The 15,126-nt window shown below is 30.5% G+C and overlaps 1 protein-coding gene across 1 annotated transcript; it reads right to left on the reverse strand.

The window, feature by feature from the left end:
• Positions 1-4,516: 4,516 nt before the first annotated feature.
• Positions 4,517-9,215, reverse strand: LOC134692283 (E3 ubiquitin-protein ligase TRIM39-like). Its single transcript, XM_063552734.1, has 2 exons — positions 9,155-9,215; positions 4,517-5,958 (listed from the first exon to the last, which is right to left on the reverse strand). The coding sequence occupies exon 2, from the start codon at positions 5,948-5,950 to the stop codon at positions 4,517-4,519; it is 1,434 nt and encodes a 477-aa protein (XP_063408804.1). The 5' UTR covers positions 5,951-5,958; positions 9,155-9,215.
• Between the last annotated feature and the right edge of the window lie 5,911 nt (positions 9,216-15,126).

Genomic DNA, 15,126 nt, shown 5'->3' on the forward strand with positions numbered 1-15,126 from the left:
CAATTAAACTGACTGAAAGATTATTTCTTCATCATATGTATATCAGAAACAATCCCTCCCGTTAGGGGTTTAGTATCATACTTTCATGAAATATATGACATTGTATGAGAAGAACATAACCCGTGTCATGCCAACAACTGTTATATAATTAAATGTGTTTAGTTCCGATGCAAATTCAAGAGTTTGCATTTCACTCAATTAATTTTAAGCATAGGCAAAGACCTTTTTTAAAAAGATTTTATAATAATTTTCTCTCTTCTCAAATTGATTTACCATACTATTGGTACTTCAGGAAAATATTATAGTCAGAAATTGTTTATTGGTTTGAGACTTTGATTTTTCTGAATTTTCCTCGGAGTACAGTATTTTTGTCATTTTGATTTGTAAAGACCAAATGATTTCATGTATTAAATCACTCAACATAAACGTGAAGTCCTCCATAAATATAGACATGTTTGATGCATCAAATATTCAAATAATTTAACTTCAAGTTGTCAAAACAAACAAACCATTACATAATCTATATATTTACTGAAGAATGTAGTTATACCGCTCATGAAATGTTTACTTGTGTATTAAGATTTTTATGCAGCCTAGCAGAGTTGTACAATTTGTATTTCTGGCTACATATACGTTCTAAATAAGTGTTTGTCTGCCGAAAATGTGAAAATTGCCACTTAAAAACTGAAATTTATATATTTAGATGAAATGCTATGTAAAACGCCTTTAGAAAAATACAGATAGAAAATAATATTAATATATATGTAATTTGGTAACGTGATTCGATGACCTTTTCATGTTATGTAATCTGGTACCCCTCCCCCCAAACAAAAAAAAAACCAACAAAAACATCACAACATACAACCTTATATTTGTTAAAGTTAGGCATTGCTTTTTTTTTGTTTTACCTTGTTTATATTTTCCCCCAAATACACATATCAATCGTTATCAAACAAGAATCACACGATTTGATGTTCAGGCTCTAGCTGTAGGATTTCTAAACCTACCAATTCTCAAGAATATAGTTCGCAGGGGGGAAATAATAACCAGACATAAACTTAGCATTTGTGCATCAAAGTCTACCAGTTTTATTCGTACTATTGAATGGTACGTGATTCGTGTAGAAGCAGAAAATAATTGTTCTAGTCTTCAACATTTTACCCCCTGTGGACCGAACAAAGGGGTTTACACACTTGTGACAATTACTGATCACACGATCACAATATTCGATAGGTTATGAATTGAAGCAGACTTTTAAATGATAATGGTAGTGAATATAAAGGGCATTGAATACATTTATTAATATTTAAAAAACAAAATCATTCGGACATGCAATACAGAAACAAAATTAAATGAAAGTTTACAAGGTTTGGTACTGAACATCCACATCTTGTGAGAGTAAACCAATGGATTAAACCATCCAGCAGAAATGAATCTAACAATCTTAATTTGACCTATTGATATTATTTCTAATGCTTTTTTGTTATTTAGTGTTAACATGGATCTTGTCTATATACCTTAAATTACTACAAAGAATTCTTCGTACTATGAACATCAAAGTTTTTTCATGTATCCTTAAATACTGTTCCGGAACCTGAACAGAAAGAACACGAAGTTTTACCAAACAATAATTGTATAGTTTTATTGTTGATATTCACCCCAAGTGTTAGATTAGTTTTATTGATAAACACGAAATTTCCTGGTATTCCTAAATGGAAGATTATGATCAAAGAAGAAGAAGCATACCTGGAAAACGGACAGAAAGTCACAGGACAAAAAAAGTAAAGGGACATAATCCACAAATTAAAAAGGACAAAAAGTCAACAAAAATTGTTGAAATATATTTTTAAATATTTTCTTTTTATTACATATATACATTTTTAAGCTAAGGAAATTGCTCATCGACCTTGATAAATGAAAATGTATTAAAATTCTAATCATGCAAAGGATATGTTAATTGGCAAAATGAAGCCATTTATTTATCAACCTACTTTGACATTTTGTTTTCGTCACAATTATTTGATCATTATTGACATTTATTGAATAAATTGAAATATCAAATTTGCTTCCTATATAAAACTTTGAGAAAAATACATAAACATATTTTCAAAATAAGTGCTGTTTTTTTCAAAGAAAAATAATCTCAAAAATGAATTGTGACTTTTTGTCCTGTGACACTTAATTTGTATACTTAACAACAAAATTATTTCCATTTTCATGTGTATAATAATAGGTTTTTTTTGTCAAAATCTAAAATTGTGTAACATTTCACAGCGTATCATACTTTAGTTGAAACCCGTTTATTTACTTTTAACCTTAATTATTTATCCCTTATTTTTGTAAACAATGTATTGTATCGCAGATCAAATTTATTCGTTCATGTTCGTGTGTTAATTTGCGTATATTGATTGAGTTAAGCCTTCCAATTGATATTTCATAGTGTATCTTCATATGCTGTGATGCTATACTATTGTTTCAGAAAAGGGACAAGGTTTGGTACCATTAATGCGTTTAATTCCCTACATATGTTTGCACCTGTTCTAAGTCAGGAATCTGGTGTACAGGTGTTGTTGTATGTTTATAAAGTTTATAAGTGTTTCTCGTTTCTTGTTTTTATATAAATTAAACCGTTGGTTTTCCCGTTTGTTTAGTTCTACACTAGTTATTTGGCCCTTTATATCTTGCTGTTCGGTGTGAGCCAAGGCTACGTGTTAAAGGCCGTACTTTGACCTATTTGGGTTTACTTTGATAAAATGTGACTTGGATGGAGAGTTGACTCATTGGTACTCATACCAAATCTTTCTATTTCTACTAACAAGATATAAATAATTCATAAACTTCGGTTTTCATCTTTTATTTCCTTTCAATATTTTTTTTCAAAGTTCGTTTTGTTTTTTGTCACCTGGTAAAAAGACTCAAATTTTAGTTTGTCTGTGATGCAATCATTGTTACTTGTTTGAGAGGTCATTTTATGGAATATCGATAACCAAATGATTCACGTACATGTATTTCATATGATACGCTATGCAAATGGATGTCAATTTGGCAATAAGATGAATTTGCGGTGTATGAGTTTAGCTGTTGTCATTTTCAGCTGCGGATACTAAGAACACATCATGCCGAATATAAAAATTCAGGGAGTGAACATAATCAAAACAAGTTACTACTTAATAAATGAAAATACCAAATCAACTTATAGGCTTGAAACCATTCTATACATGTATTTTATATTACAAAAAAAATAACCTTATTTCTACTGTTTATTCAAAACTTTAACAAACCTGTCAGCTTTTATTTAGAACAATAAAAAGATTGGCATTATATATTAAAAGCAAATATCAACAGTTATTGAATATGTTAATAATGGAGATTTAAAGTTAGTATTTTCAGATGAAACTATTACAAGACAAAAAGAGAAGTATGAAGTGAAATTTCAATTATGCTCTCACCGCGTGGATGAATGTTGGTATGTATTACTCGAAAAGTAACTGTTTTGAGCTCCATATATGTGTTTATTGGCAATGCTTACAATTAATTGATTGATCCAATGCTTCTATTTTTTTCAAGTCCTCATTTAAATTGCTTCAAAAAAGGCTTTGCTTTCATATTTGATTATTGATGCCGGATATATGTTATGGAATATCAAATACAAAAAGACATGACTTCATGTCGCGGTTAATTGCATCAACAAATCATTGATGTTCTTGTTTATGAATCACTAAATGTAACTTTTTACAAGATTCAACTTGCTATGTGTTACAAGGCGTGTGTCTCAATGGATCGGAAATTTTAAATCATTCTCAGGTATTCATTTCCAGTTTTCTGTGTGTATGTGTGCTCAGTGTAATGTTTTTATCACTAGTGTTGGCTTTTTTTTATATTTTGGCTTAAGCTTTTGGCTGTTTTTCATCAACTTGTGGTTGGAATATCTTAATATTCTTTATACTATTGCCAACCAAAGACACTGGTGGGTTGTAAAAATGTGAACGAATTATCTTCCAGAAGTATAACCTTTATACAAATAAACACTATATAAAATTATCAACATTGAATGTTATTTGGCCTTTTCAAATTTTTTATTCAAGCGTCCTCATGAGTCTTTGGTCATGAAACACACGTCTGGCGTACAACATGTATACTATGGTATGATGAGTTTAATTACATACGAGATTAATCTACTTGTTTATGTTTTACTTTAGTTCAGATAAAAGAAATCATCATTATATGATTATATTGTTAGATGATTTAATAAAAAATAATATCGCCTTCTTTTAGTGTACAATATCGAATAAGAAAGCTTTATCTTCCTCGTTTGCCACCAGAAGGCGATTTCGCTTTCTGTCGTATTGTATTGCTCTTGGTTTATCCAACCCATCTGATTCAGAGAGTAGCAACTTGCTTTGTTTTCCATTAGCAGAAACAACAATAATATTATTGTTGTCTTTGTTTGTAACATAAACATTTCCAATACCATCGACTGCGATTCCACTAGGCGTCTTTATCACAGTATCATCTTTTAAAGTCCAGACTGAATTACCCTCCTGATAGTGTTTAATTTATGGTTGCAAAAATAAAGTTTAGATTGAAATGTTGTAAGTGATGAGCTGTAGGGTAAATCCTTTTGAATTTTTGACAATATTTTTCCATTTTCGGCATCAATAGTTATTATGCCATGTTGCGGAGAAATGGATTGGACTTTGTCGTCATTGAATGTAGCACTATAACATTTATGTTCAGTTTTGATGGCTGTTATTTTCTTACTGTGTATATTTATGAACATGATGCTACTTTCGCGATCCGTTGGATATGTAACGGCAACAGTTTGATTATCCAAACTAATTACGTCAAATGCATAATTCGGTCTTACTGGTATGGTCTTCAAAAGTTTTCCATTCGATTCAAATACAGATATGAAATCATCAAATCCGAATGATGGGAAGTTACTAAAAACCATATTGCCGTCTGGTAAAAAATCACATCCCGTAATTAAATCACCTTCTGTATTTATAGTTTTAACGAGTTTGACAACGATTTTATCAATTGATTTTGTATTTCCTGTCGTTTGTGCCTGTTTACCCTTTTGACTTTTAAGACGGAGGCTACTCGGAAGTTTCCGGAGTTCAACCAATCCAAATTTATTGGTGGCATTTGAAAAACCAGTTAAATTCTCGTCCACCTTAATTGACATTTCGACTTTATCACCACTTCCTTCTAATAATAAAGACTTAAGGAAAGCTTCATCTGTGATTACTTCAGAAGATAATTGTCTCAATCCTAGAAACGTTTGTAGATCTGACGCGTACTTTGTAATGTCATCCATCTGTTTCCGTTTTCGGTCATTCTGTATTTTTTTCTCCTCTAGACTTTTGATTGTCATTTGCATATCATTTTCAGCTTCATTTTCAAGTTCAGAAAGTTCATCCTTCAGTCGTTTCTCCAACATATCTAAGTGCTTGTTGATATTTTCTCGAATCTCGAAGATCTGTCGTAAAATTTTTCCTGGACAGTCTTTAGTACTAGTTTGATTTGATAGAATTTCTGATATCATTTTATCAATGTTGGTATCTACATCTTGTAAAGACATGCGTACTTCATCGAAATATTCGGAAGTCTTTATGTTTTTTGCGATCTTGTTTATTGATCTAATGCCTTTGCATTCGGAATGATCTCCAATGCACGTGAGACAAAGAAGTTTGTCATGAGTTTGACAATACAACTCATATGTCTCCGTATGGTCATCACACATGGTACTAATAGATAAAATTGATGTCTGGAGCTCATCGTAGTGAGAAATTGGTATGGTCATATGATTCTCAGAAATGCCCAGTAAACTATGATATTCCCTGCATTCTGTGCAGAGGGCTTGATTACATTCGGAACACCATTCTGTACTCGGTTTTGAAATGTGACGCCTGTCACAAATGCTGCATGACTTGTGATTCAAATCCATTATACGCGCTATAAATTGAAAAATATTTTCACTTAGAAATTATACATATATCATTTCAGGTCTGGAAAAATGAGTACAACAGTTAATAATGCTATAATATTTTTTTTGGTGAATAAAAGTACGCATGGGGTCTCTCACTGGTGGATTTTAAAAAGGGGGCAAAGAATTCAATTTATGTTCTTCTCATATATATTATGATGGTATGATACTAAACCCCTAACGGGAAGGAGTGTGCCTGATGTTCATATGATGAAATCATAATCTTTCAGTCAGTTTAATTGAAGTCTGGAGCTGGCATGTCAGTTAACTGCTAGTAGTCTGTTGTTATTTATGTATTATTGTCATTTTGTTTATTTTCTTTGGTTACATCTTCTGACATCAGACTCGGACTTCTCTTGAACTGAATTTTAATGTGCGTATTGTTAGGCGTTTACTTTTCTACATTGGTTGGAGGTATAGGGGGAGGGTTGATATCTCACAAACATGTTTAACCCCGCCGCATGTTTGCGCCTGTCCCAAGTCAGGAGCCTCTGGCATTTGTTAGTCTTGTATTTTTTTTATATTAGTTTCTTGTGTACAATTTGGAAATTAGTATGGCGTTCATTATCACTGAACTAGTATATATTTGTTTAGGGGCCAGCTGAAGGACGCCTCCGGGTGCGGGAATTTCTCGCTACATTGAAGACCTGTTGGTGACCTTCAGCTGTTGTTTTTTTATTTGGTCGGGTTGTTGTCTCTTTGACACATTCCCCATTTCCATTCTCAATTTTAAACTATATAAAAGGAATAGTCGATAACAGTTTCACGTATAGAGAAATAATATCATATTTTTAACCTTTTTACAGGCATTTAGAGTTGATACAAGAAAAGGATCAAGTAAATCAAGGAAGCTTGACTTTTTCATGTGACTAATATCACACTAGTCAAATTGATAGTATTAACGTCGTTATATTTGCTTCTCAACGGTCTCAGAACAAGATGTATAATTAAAGTCATAAGTAAGCCAATGAAATTGAAAACTTGATGATCAAATTAGACTGAATCGCTCACTAGGTAAGTATTCATCGTGGATATACATACGAGACCAATACTGTTTTGTTTACTAAAAATTCAAAAGTTATAATGCACATAGATGCTTCCTTCTATTCAAATTAGGGAACCTGTTTTCAAAGGTCACATGTATTTATAGACCACTTTTATCATCTCCCTTGAATGATCTCTAATTACAGGTTTCACTGTACAATGTATATTCAATCAGTATATCGTAGATATTGATATACATTGAAAATAAACTGTTTTTAGTTTTTGAGAAAATTTTAAGACACATAAAAAAGGTATAATTTAGTAAAAGTTGTGTTGATATATACCATTTTACTTTTGCGTCTGTTCGTTATATGCGGTAAAAAGGTTAGTATATTCAATTCTTGTGGTGCATTAAATTTGTTTAATTTTCAACTTAATGTCACAGGCACCTGTCTCTGAATTCCAATCGACTAATGTGTTAGAGCTTGTGATTTTGCCATTTGATAAATGATTTTGCATTTGTAATTTTCCTTTAAGTTTGAAATTTTGGTTATTTTACTTTTCACATTTTAGTTAACGGTACAAAAATGTATGTTTATGCGATCTATTTCGATCCAGTCGTTACGATGATTTTGGGATTTGTGTAGATCTTTATTGGTAATCATTGTTTTCTTTAACAGTTTCTTCCTATCTAATATATTTTTTGAGTTAATAGGAAAAACAGTAATAATTAATCAGAAATCACCATTTATAGATGATAACTCTTTGAGCAGTACGCTGGAAACTTTGGTGCAAATAAAGAGAAGGAGAAGTATCATTTTCAGCATTTTGCACATCATATTTCTGTTCCATTTTACGAGACAGTTAATTCAATGTTCTCTTTTTTAGACGGATGTCTAAATATTCAACATTCAACATTCAACATTCAACATTCAATTTTTTTTTTAGCCATGTCGGTTATGTTTGTTCACAGATCTATATAAGAAAAAAGCATAAGTAATTTAAGATACCATTTCGATTTGTAAACTAAGTTTGGGTTGAAATTGTCTTAATTGTCTCACAGGAATACTAAAAAATAGAAGATTTAACCATTCTGAGGCCTTTTTGTTCTATTAAATTTCCTATGTTTATTATGATTTTCAAGATATGCAACAAGAAACAAAACTTACCGTTTTAAATGTTCTTATTTTACCTTTGTTTGCCACTTTGTTTGACAAAATATGTGTTAGTCATAGTCCTAATCAATGTAAATGTGTCCAAACCTTGAAAATGTACACTGAATTCAATAATTTGGAAGCCCTGATACAAAGATACAAGAAAAAATATGAAAATGAATAATGATGTGAGACAGATTGGTGGTTTAAGAACATATAACAATTAACGTTTTTGACATATTCATTATACTTTTTGATTTTTTACGTTAAGGTCAAAACATAAAAGCATTACTTATTATTATACCAAACAAAAACATTTAAAATACAAATTTTTGTATATATGCTGCTACGTTAATATATAGATAAAAGAAAGAACAAGAACTTACATAGAATACCCAAACTCATTTTAAAAAGGTCTACTTTACCGGAGGGCTCACTTTTTTCTTTTTTTTTTTTGCATGTAAACACGAGGTTCTGGGTGGAAGGAGGTGGTTTATGTTCTTTATTCTTTAACTTTTTGCCAATAATTTTTGTGTGTCTTTATTTATTTAGACCGTTTTCTCTATTCCTTATATATCAGAACCTCATTGTTCTTTTTGTTTTAATTTTTTCGGCCTATTTCACGTTACTCTTTATTTTTTGGTCTTTTTATTCTACTCTTTTCATTCATTACTCGTATTTTGCAAACCCTATTCAGACCCTCATATATATTTTGTACTTTCAATATCTATAAATAAATGCATTGCTGATATTTATTTTCACAACAACAATACAAAGCTGAGTAAACGATTTGACGGAGTGTGAGGTCACTTACGTTTTAAGTTTTGATTCGTGAATGTTGCTTTAATAAATCTTGACTTGGTTTAACAACGACGTGTTGTATTTTATTTGTCATATGCGTCTGTTTGCAAATGTGTTGTCTTTCTTTTCCTTATTCGACTACGAGTTGATTTGTATTTTACTTAGGAACATGTATTATCTTTGTATTTATATACACAAAAAATTATCATTATTACTTCATACTTACAATGCAAAGGGGACTTGAAGTATTATTCTCAGTCTGGTATCCCCAAACCGGAAGTAAATTCGTCACATGATATCATATCTTACAGCAATATTCAAGGTAGATAATTCAAATACTACATTTTATCTTATGAAGTCGGAGAATTTTTGAATATTATTATCTCTATACTCCGCTCTTTGGCAATTACAATCATGTCTCGAAAATTATAAAATACAACGAAAAAAATTGAAAATACAGCAAATCAGAGAATCCAGTCAATCTCGATGAATAAGTTGATATACGAAATGAAAGCATGTTTTAAATTACAACAATGTATGTCATCGTCAAACCCTAGTGTTTCAACTTTACTTCATTTATATGACCACACTGTAAAACCAATGGATGTGAAGTCTGGGGTATGTTTTCTTTAAACTCAGCTGCATGTAAGAAAAATGATCAATATATATTAGAAAAGGTGTTTTCAAATGATACATCTGAAAAATCACATATCAAATTCATGAATTCAAATATGTTCTAGGTGTAAGTAAGAAATCCAGTAATCTTGCTGTGACTTCTGAACTAGGGAGATACCCAATGTATTTTTATATTATATTAGCAATGTTGAAATATTATCATCGACTTAATAATTCTAAGAACATTTTATTATATGATGCATATGTATGTAGTAAAGACCTTCACAATAATAAAGTGAATACATGGTTTTCAAGTATAGACTGTATTTTAAAAAAAATAGGCATACAAACATGTAATTTAAAAACCAGTATCTACTCTTTCACAAAATTTATCAAAGATTTCTGGAAGGAAAATAGAAATAAAGTTTTACAATCAGATCAAGGTAAACTTACTACCTATTTTTCCTTTAAAACTCTATTTTGTTTTAAAAAATATTTGGATCTAAAAGATTTTAGATTAAGACAATCAATCTGTAAAATTAGAATGAGCGCTCTTCCATTAAGGATTGAGACTGATATATATGCCAAACTGTTTGTGAATAAGACACTCAGAAAATGTTTATACTGTACTTTAAATAAAGTTGAAGATGAGATTCACTTTGTAACTGAATGTCCACTATATATTGATAACAGAAATGATTTTTTTACTGAAATATCTCTAAATTGTAATAATTTTCAATCGTTAGACAATTTTTCAAAATTTTTATGGCTATTTACACAAGAAAATTTTAATGTGTATAAATGTTTAGGAAAGTATTTATCTAAAAATCTAGAGATAAGGAGAAGTTAAAAAATAATGAATACAAATTAGCCACAAATATACATATTTTGAGTGGTATATGATTTTAAATGGTATATTATAAAGATCTAAATTGTATTGTCTGGTTCTTTCCTGGCTTTTTATACCATTTTTAATAGTACTAAACAATGTTGTTTTCTTATATTATATGTCTCTAATTTATGTCTAATCATATGTACTTGTATGTAATGTCATGAGAGCTCTTTATAGGGCCCTTTAATTGGAAATAAAATATTCTTATTCTTATTCTTATTCTTATTATACGTGATCTGCTTGCAATTGAAGAAGACAGCAGCAGTTAATATTGATTGATTGATTATTTTTTACCTAACATCCAGTGGCAAATACCTATGAATGTTCTGGAGGAGAACAAATTATTAATACATACCATACTAGGAGGCAGTGCTTAATGAGGGGTCGTCCTTGACGTCTTCGGAAGTTGCTGTGTATTTACAGCTAATCAGACACGATTGTGCTGTTGTATTAGGAAGAAGGCCACTACGAAAGACGTTGTGCCCCCAACAATGGAGCCAGGTCTGCAGACGTCCCAAAAATGTTAAACTAAAAAGGTGAAAAGGAACTAAAAGTCGAAAAAATAAACTATGGCATACGGTAAAAGACAAACATTTCTACAGATGTTTGTTTGAACTGTTCGTAATATTGAAGATGTATATATTTGTTTACCTTTAGAATTTTTTTTAATTTAAACTTACAAGGACATGGAGAGATTATAAAATACTTTTATATAGTTTCCAGAATCTGAAAGCTCTAAAGGTCTAAAGGTTTTAAGTGTTTACTTCTGAATTACACGACCTGTTAAATTTGTTACATACATTACAAATACACATTGACAAGTTTGCATTTCACTCAGTAAAAGTAAATTACAGGCATTTTTATTTTGTTTAAACCAGAAGAGTTTATAATAATTTGCTTTCTTCTAATATTTTTTACCTTCTATTGGTACGTCAGGAAAACACCAGGCAGCAATTTGACATTTGTTTGATGTGTTTGAGTTTATGCCATTTGGTAAGGAACTTCTCATTTTGAATTTTCCCCGGAATTTAGAATTTTTGATATTTTGCTTTGTAAAGACCAAATAATTTCATGTATTAAATCACTCAACGTAAACGTGAAGTCCTCAATATAGTCATGTTTGATGCATCAACTATTTAGAAAATTTAGCTTCAAGTTGTTAAAACAAACAAAACATTACATAATCTATATATTTACTAAAGTATGTAGCTATACCCCTCATGTAATGTTTACTTATGTATTAAAATTGTAATGCAGCCTAACAGAGTTGTACAATTTGTCATGTATTTCTGGCAACATATACTCTACATAAGTGTTTGTCGGCCGAAAATGTGAATATTGCCACTTAAAAATTACAAGTTATATATTTAGATGAATTGTTATGTAAAACGCCTCTAGACAAATGCAAATAAATAAATATTGAGATATATGTAATTAATAGATATAATTGAGGGAATTGATCACGTTTTTCCATTGCATTTTTATCTAATATAATCTAACTACACCACTTGAGGTTTGCATTGAAACACTTTCTTTATTATTGTTTTCACATTTTTAAAATCCAGATTAACCATAGTCATTGTTATCAATAAGGAACTATGTCGTAAGCTGTCATACAAGTGAAAATGTTTGCTACCTATATAACAAGGTTTAAATAAACACAACTGAGATACCAGAGTTCAAATTTTTTATTCGCGCTATATTCTAGTTTCGTCTACAAAAAACTCATCAGTGACGCTCAAATCAACAAAAGTTAAAACGGTAAAAAAAACCTGAAGACCCGTCAGGATCATAAATACCTGAAAGGTTTTGCCAAATACAGCTAACGTAAACTATTCCTTAAGTAGAAAAGCCTTATTATTACAAAAATGCAAAAAAACAGTTTATTTATCATAATGACCATATCCATGATAATTTCTTGTCAATACAGAAGTGCTGACTACTGGGTTGGTGATACCCGCATGGAATAATAACTCTGAGGTCGAATGTGTCGTCATAAATTAGGAATGCATGAAATACAGTTTGAAATATCAATCTCCTTGTTTGGTCTTTCGTACAAATTATCAAGTTCAAATAAAATCAGATTATAACAATGCAAGAACAGCTCAATGTTCAATATAAGGAAGACAAAGTAACAAGTTACTGAAAATAGACATTAGACAATAATTAAAAAACGCCGAAAGAGAAATAAGTTGATATTGACCTATGTCCAAAGCATATTGAACATGATTTATGACTTAAATATGGTAAATAATATTTGTGTTGATTAAAAAAAATATTGCCTAAATTTAAAAATCATTTGAATACAACCTATCTCTTGATGTAACAGATAAACAAGTGTTAGAGAAGAGACAGTCAATCATTTCCTATATTATGATTTGATTCCAAGATATTGCTGTTAAAAGAGACGTAAGGTAAAAAAATTATAAGTAATCTTAAGCTCTCTCGCATATTAAATTGACGCCTACATGTTTTCAAAGAAACCATTTAACGAAACAAAAACTTGATTTTAATGACAGATATTTGTTTTTATTATGTAACCGTACTGTCAATTTGTATTTACAATACTTAACCTGATAGGCATTAAAGCAAATTTCAAAGTACTTGGATAATGGAGATTTTACGTAAATATGTTTTTGATTGCTCTGCTGGTCTTTCATCTAGGGATATAAAGAAAACTTACATAATCCCTAAATGCATAAAATTCTTGTAATAACTACTTGTCGTCTCGTAAATTTAATTAGTTAATAGGTTGTTAGTTGTCCGTGTGCTTTTGGAAATTTATAATGCAATACACATTATTTTCTTTTGAAGCTGCCATGCGCGTTTATTTATTGTTCGTGAATTCCTAGAAATAAAGAAAGTATAATTATCGAGATCTACATTACCGGTACTACTTGGCCATTTTAGAAGATTGAACCACAACGGTAATCAATAGCTCTTCATACCAAATTCAAGTATTCATTATTTGCCTGTTGTTACATGTACAAGAGGGAAAAAAAGGCTATGTGGTACCTATCCATGACATAAACATCAGTACATAAAGCAAAATAAAAAACAAAAAACAAAAAACAAAAAACGTCAAAGGAACTGCGCGGTTTTTGTTTTTATTCATTCAAGTCACAGAGAGGCCTTGAACACGGAGCAATAAAGAAATTTCACCTCACTGCAAGTTTGAGACGGTCACTAGATTTGTGAAAAATTGTTAAGAATACATGCACGACAAAAATAACTAGAGGACATCTAAAGCAGCCAACAACAGACAGGCCAATCATCCAGTTTTACCAAATATTTGACAAAAACAATAAAAAAAAGTATATGTCTATAATCTGTCATCAACACCAAATTCTTTTTTTTTGTAGGAATTTTATGCCTTTTTCTGTTATATACTTGATCGAATGTGACAGTAATACTTGCTGTGGACGTTTTCAATCACACGTAATAGATATAATTAAGTCAAAGACATCATAAGACAACAAATTCAAGATATGGCAATAACAACTAAATTAACGAGCCACTTTGGACAGGACATTTGTGTTTGTTCGAATTAAATAGTTATTTAATATTTAAAATCTCCTACTTTGTTTTCTTAATCCATCTATAACTGTTGTGTAATTATGTAAATGATCCTTTTCAAACATCTGATTTAAAAGAGCAAACATAAATTTTAAGATTTAAACATGATTACACAACTGAAACAATTGAATAATTCAAATATAAGAAAGGAATGTTTATTTTGTTTCTTTGTCCTCACCCGTTACTTAAGCAATATGTTTCAGTTTAATACGTTGGTACCTACGTAATTCATGAGTTTAACATTTCTTGGTTATGTGTCATTGAATTCCCTTTAGGGATTCTATATTTGATTGGCTTGACTGGATTTTGTCTCTCTCTTGTAATTGAAAATGTCCACATAACACTTATTACTGTCACGTTCGATCAAGTAAATATCTGGAAAAGGCATAAAAAATCACATTCCGACAAAATTAATTAATGGAATTTATTGATTGGACGAAGTATGATTTCCTTATGGAATACACCCATTAATTGGCTGGTGCTCATTTCATAAAAGAGTCGTTTCGTGAAATCATTTACCTATTTATCTCAGTTGAAGCATAGAAAAATAAAGCAATAAATATAAATGTTTTTCAATTAAATAGGAATATAACTGTTTGTGTGTATGTTCATTGCATATTTGCTATAGCAAAATAATATTTTGTTGTTTACCAATTTAAGAATATTTGATCATTATCTTCATCAATATTGCAGACTGACTAGTAACTAGTAAAAATGATTACCAATACAAGATCTAATAATCCAAAAACAACACAACAGGACTCGCATGTGAAATAAGATCTGCTAATCGTTCAAAAGCACCTGCGTATATTTGTCATTTTCCAGTTATTCTCACAGTTTAAGTTACAAGTTATTTTCCAATATTTATATTTCAACTGTATGCATTACAATTTTGGACAATGTTGGACAATATAGCACCGCAGAACTTGTTACCCGCACTGTGTAATGTGCTGTTTCTTGTTTATGGCTGCGTCTGTTTCAATACGAACTTCATGAAACACATGACATATTAACATATTTTATATTTTATATTGATAACACGACATCTCCTCATGATAGGTAGATCCTACTCAATATTATACCCGTCGAGTGAGAATATTCATTCGAAGATGAAT

Source organism: Mytilus trossulus, chromosome 12, assembly GCF_036588685.1.
Source record: "Mytilus trossulus isolate FHL-02 chromosome 12, PNRI_Mtr1.1.1.hap1, whole genome shotgun sequence".
NCBI lineage: Eukaryota > Metazoa > Mollusca > Bivalvia > Mytilida > Mytilidae > Mytilus > Mytilus trossulus.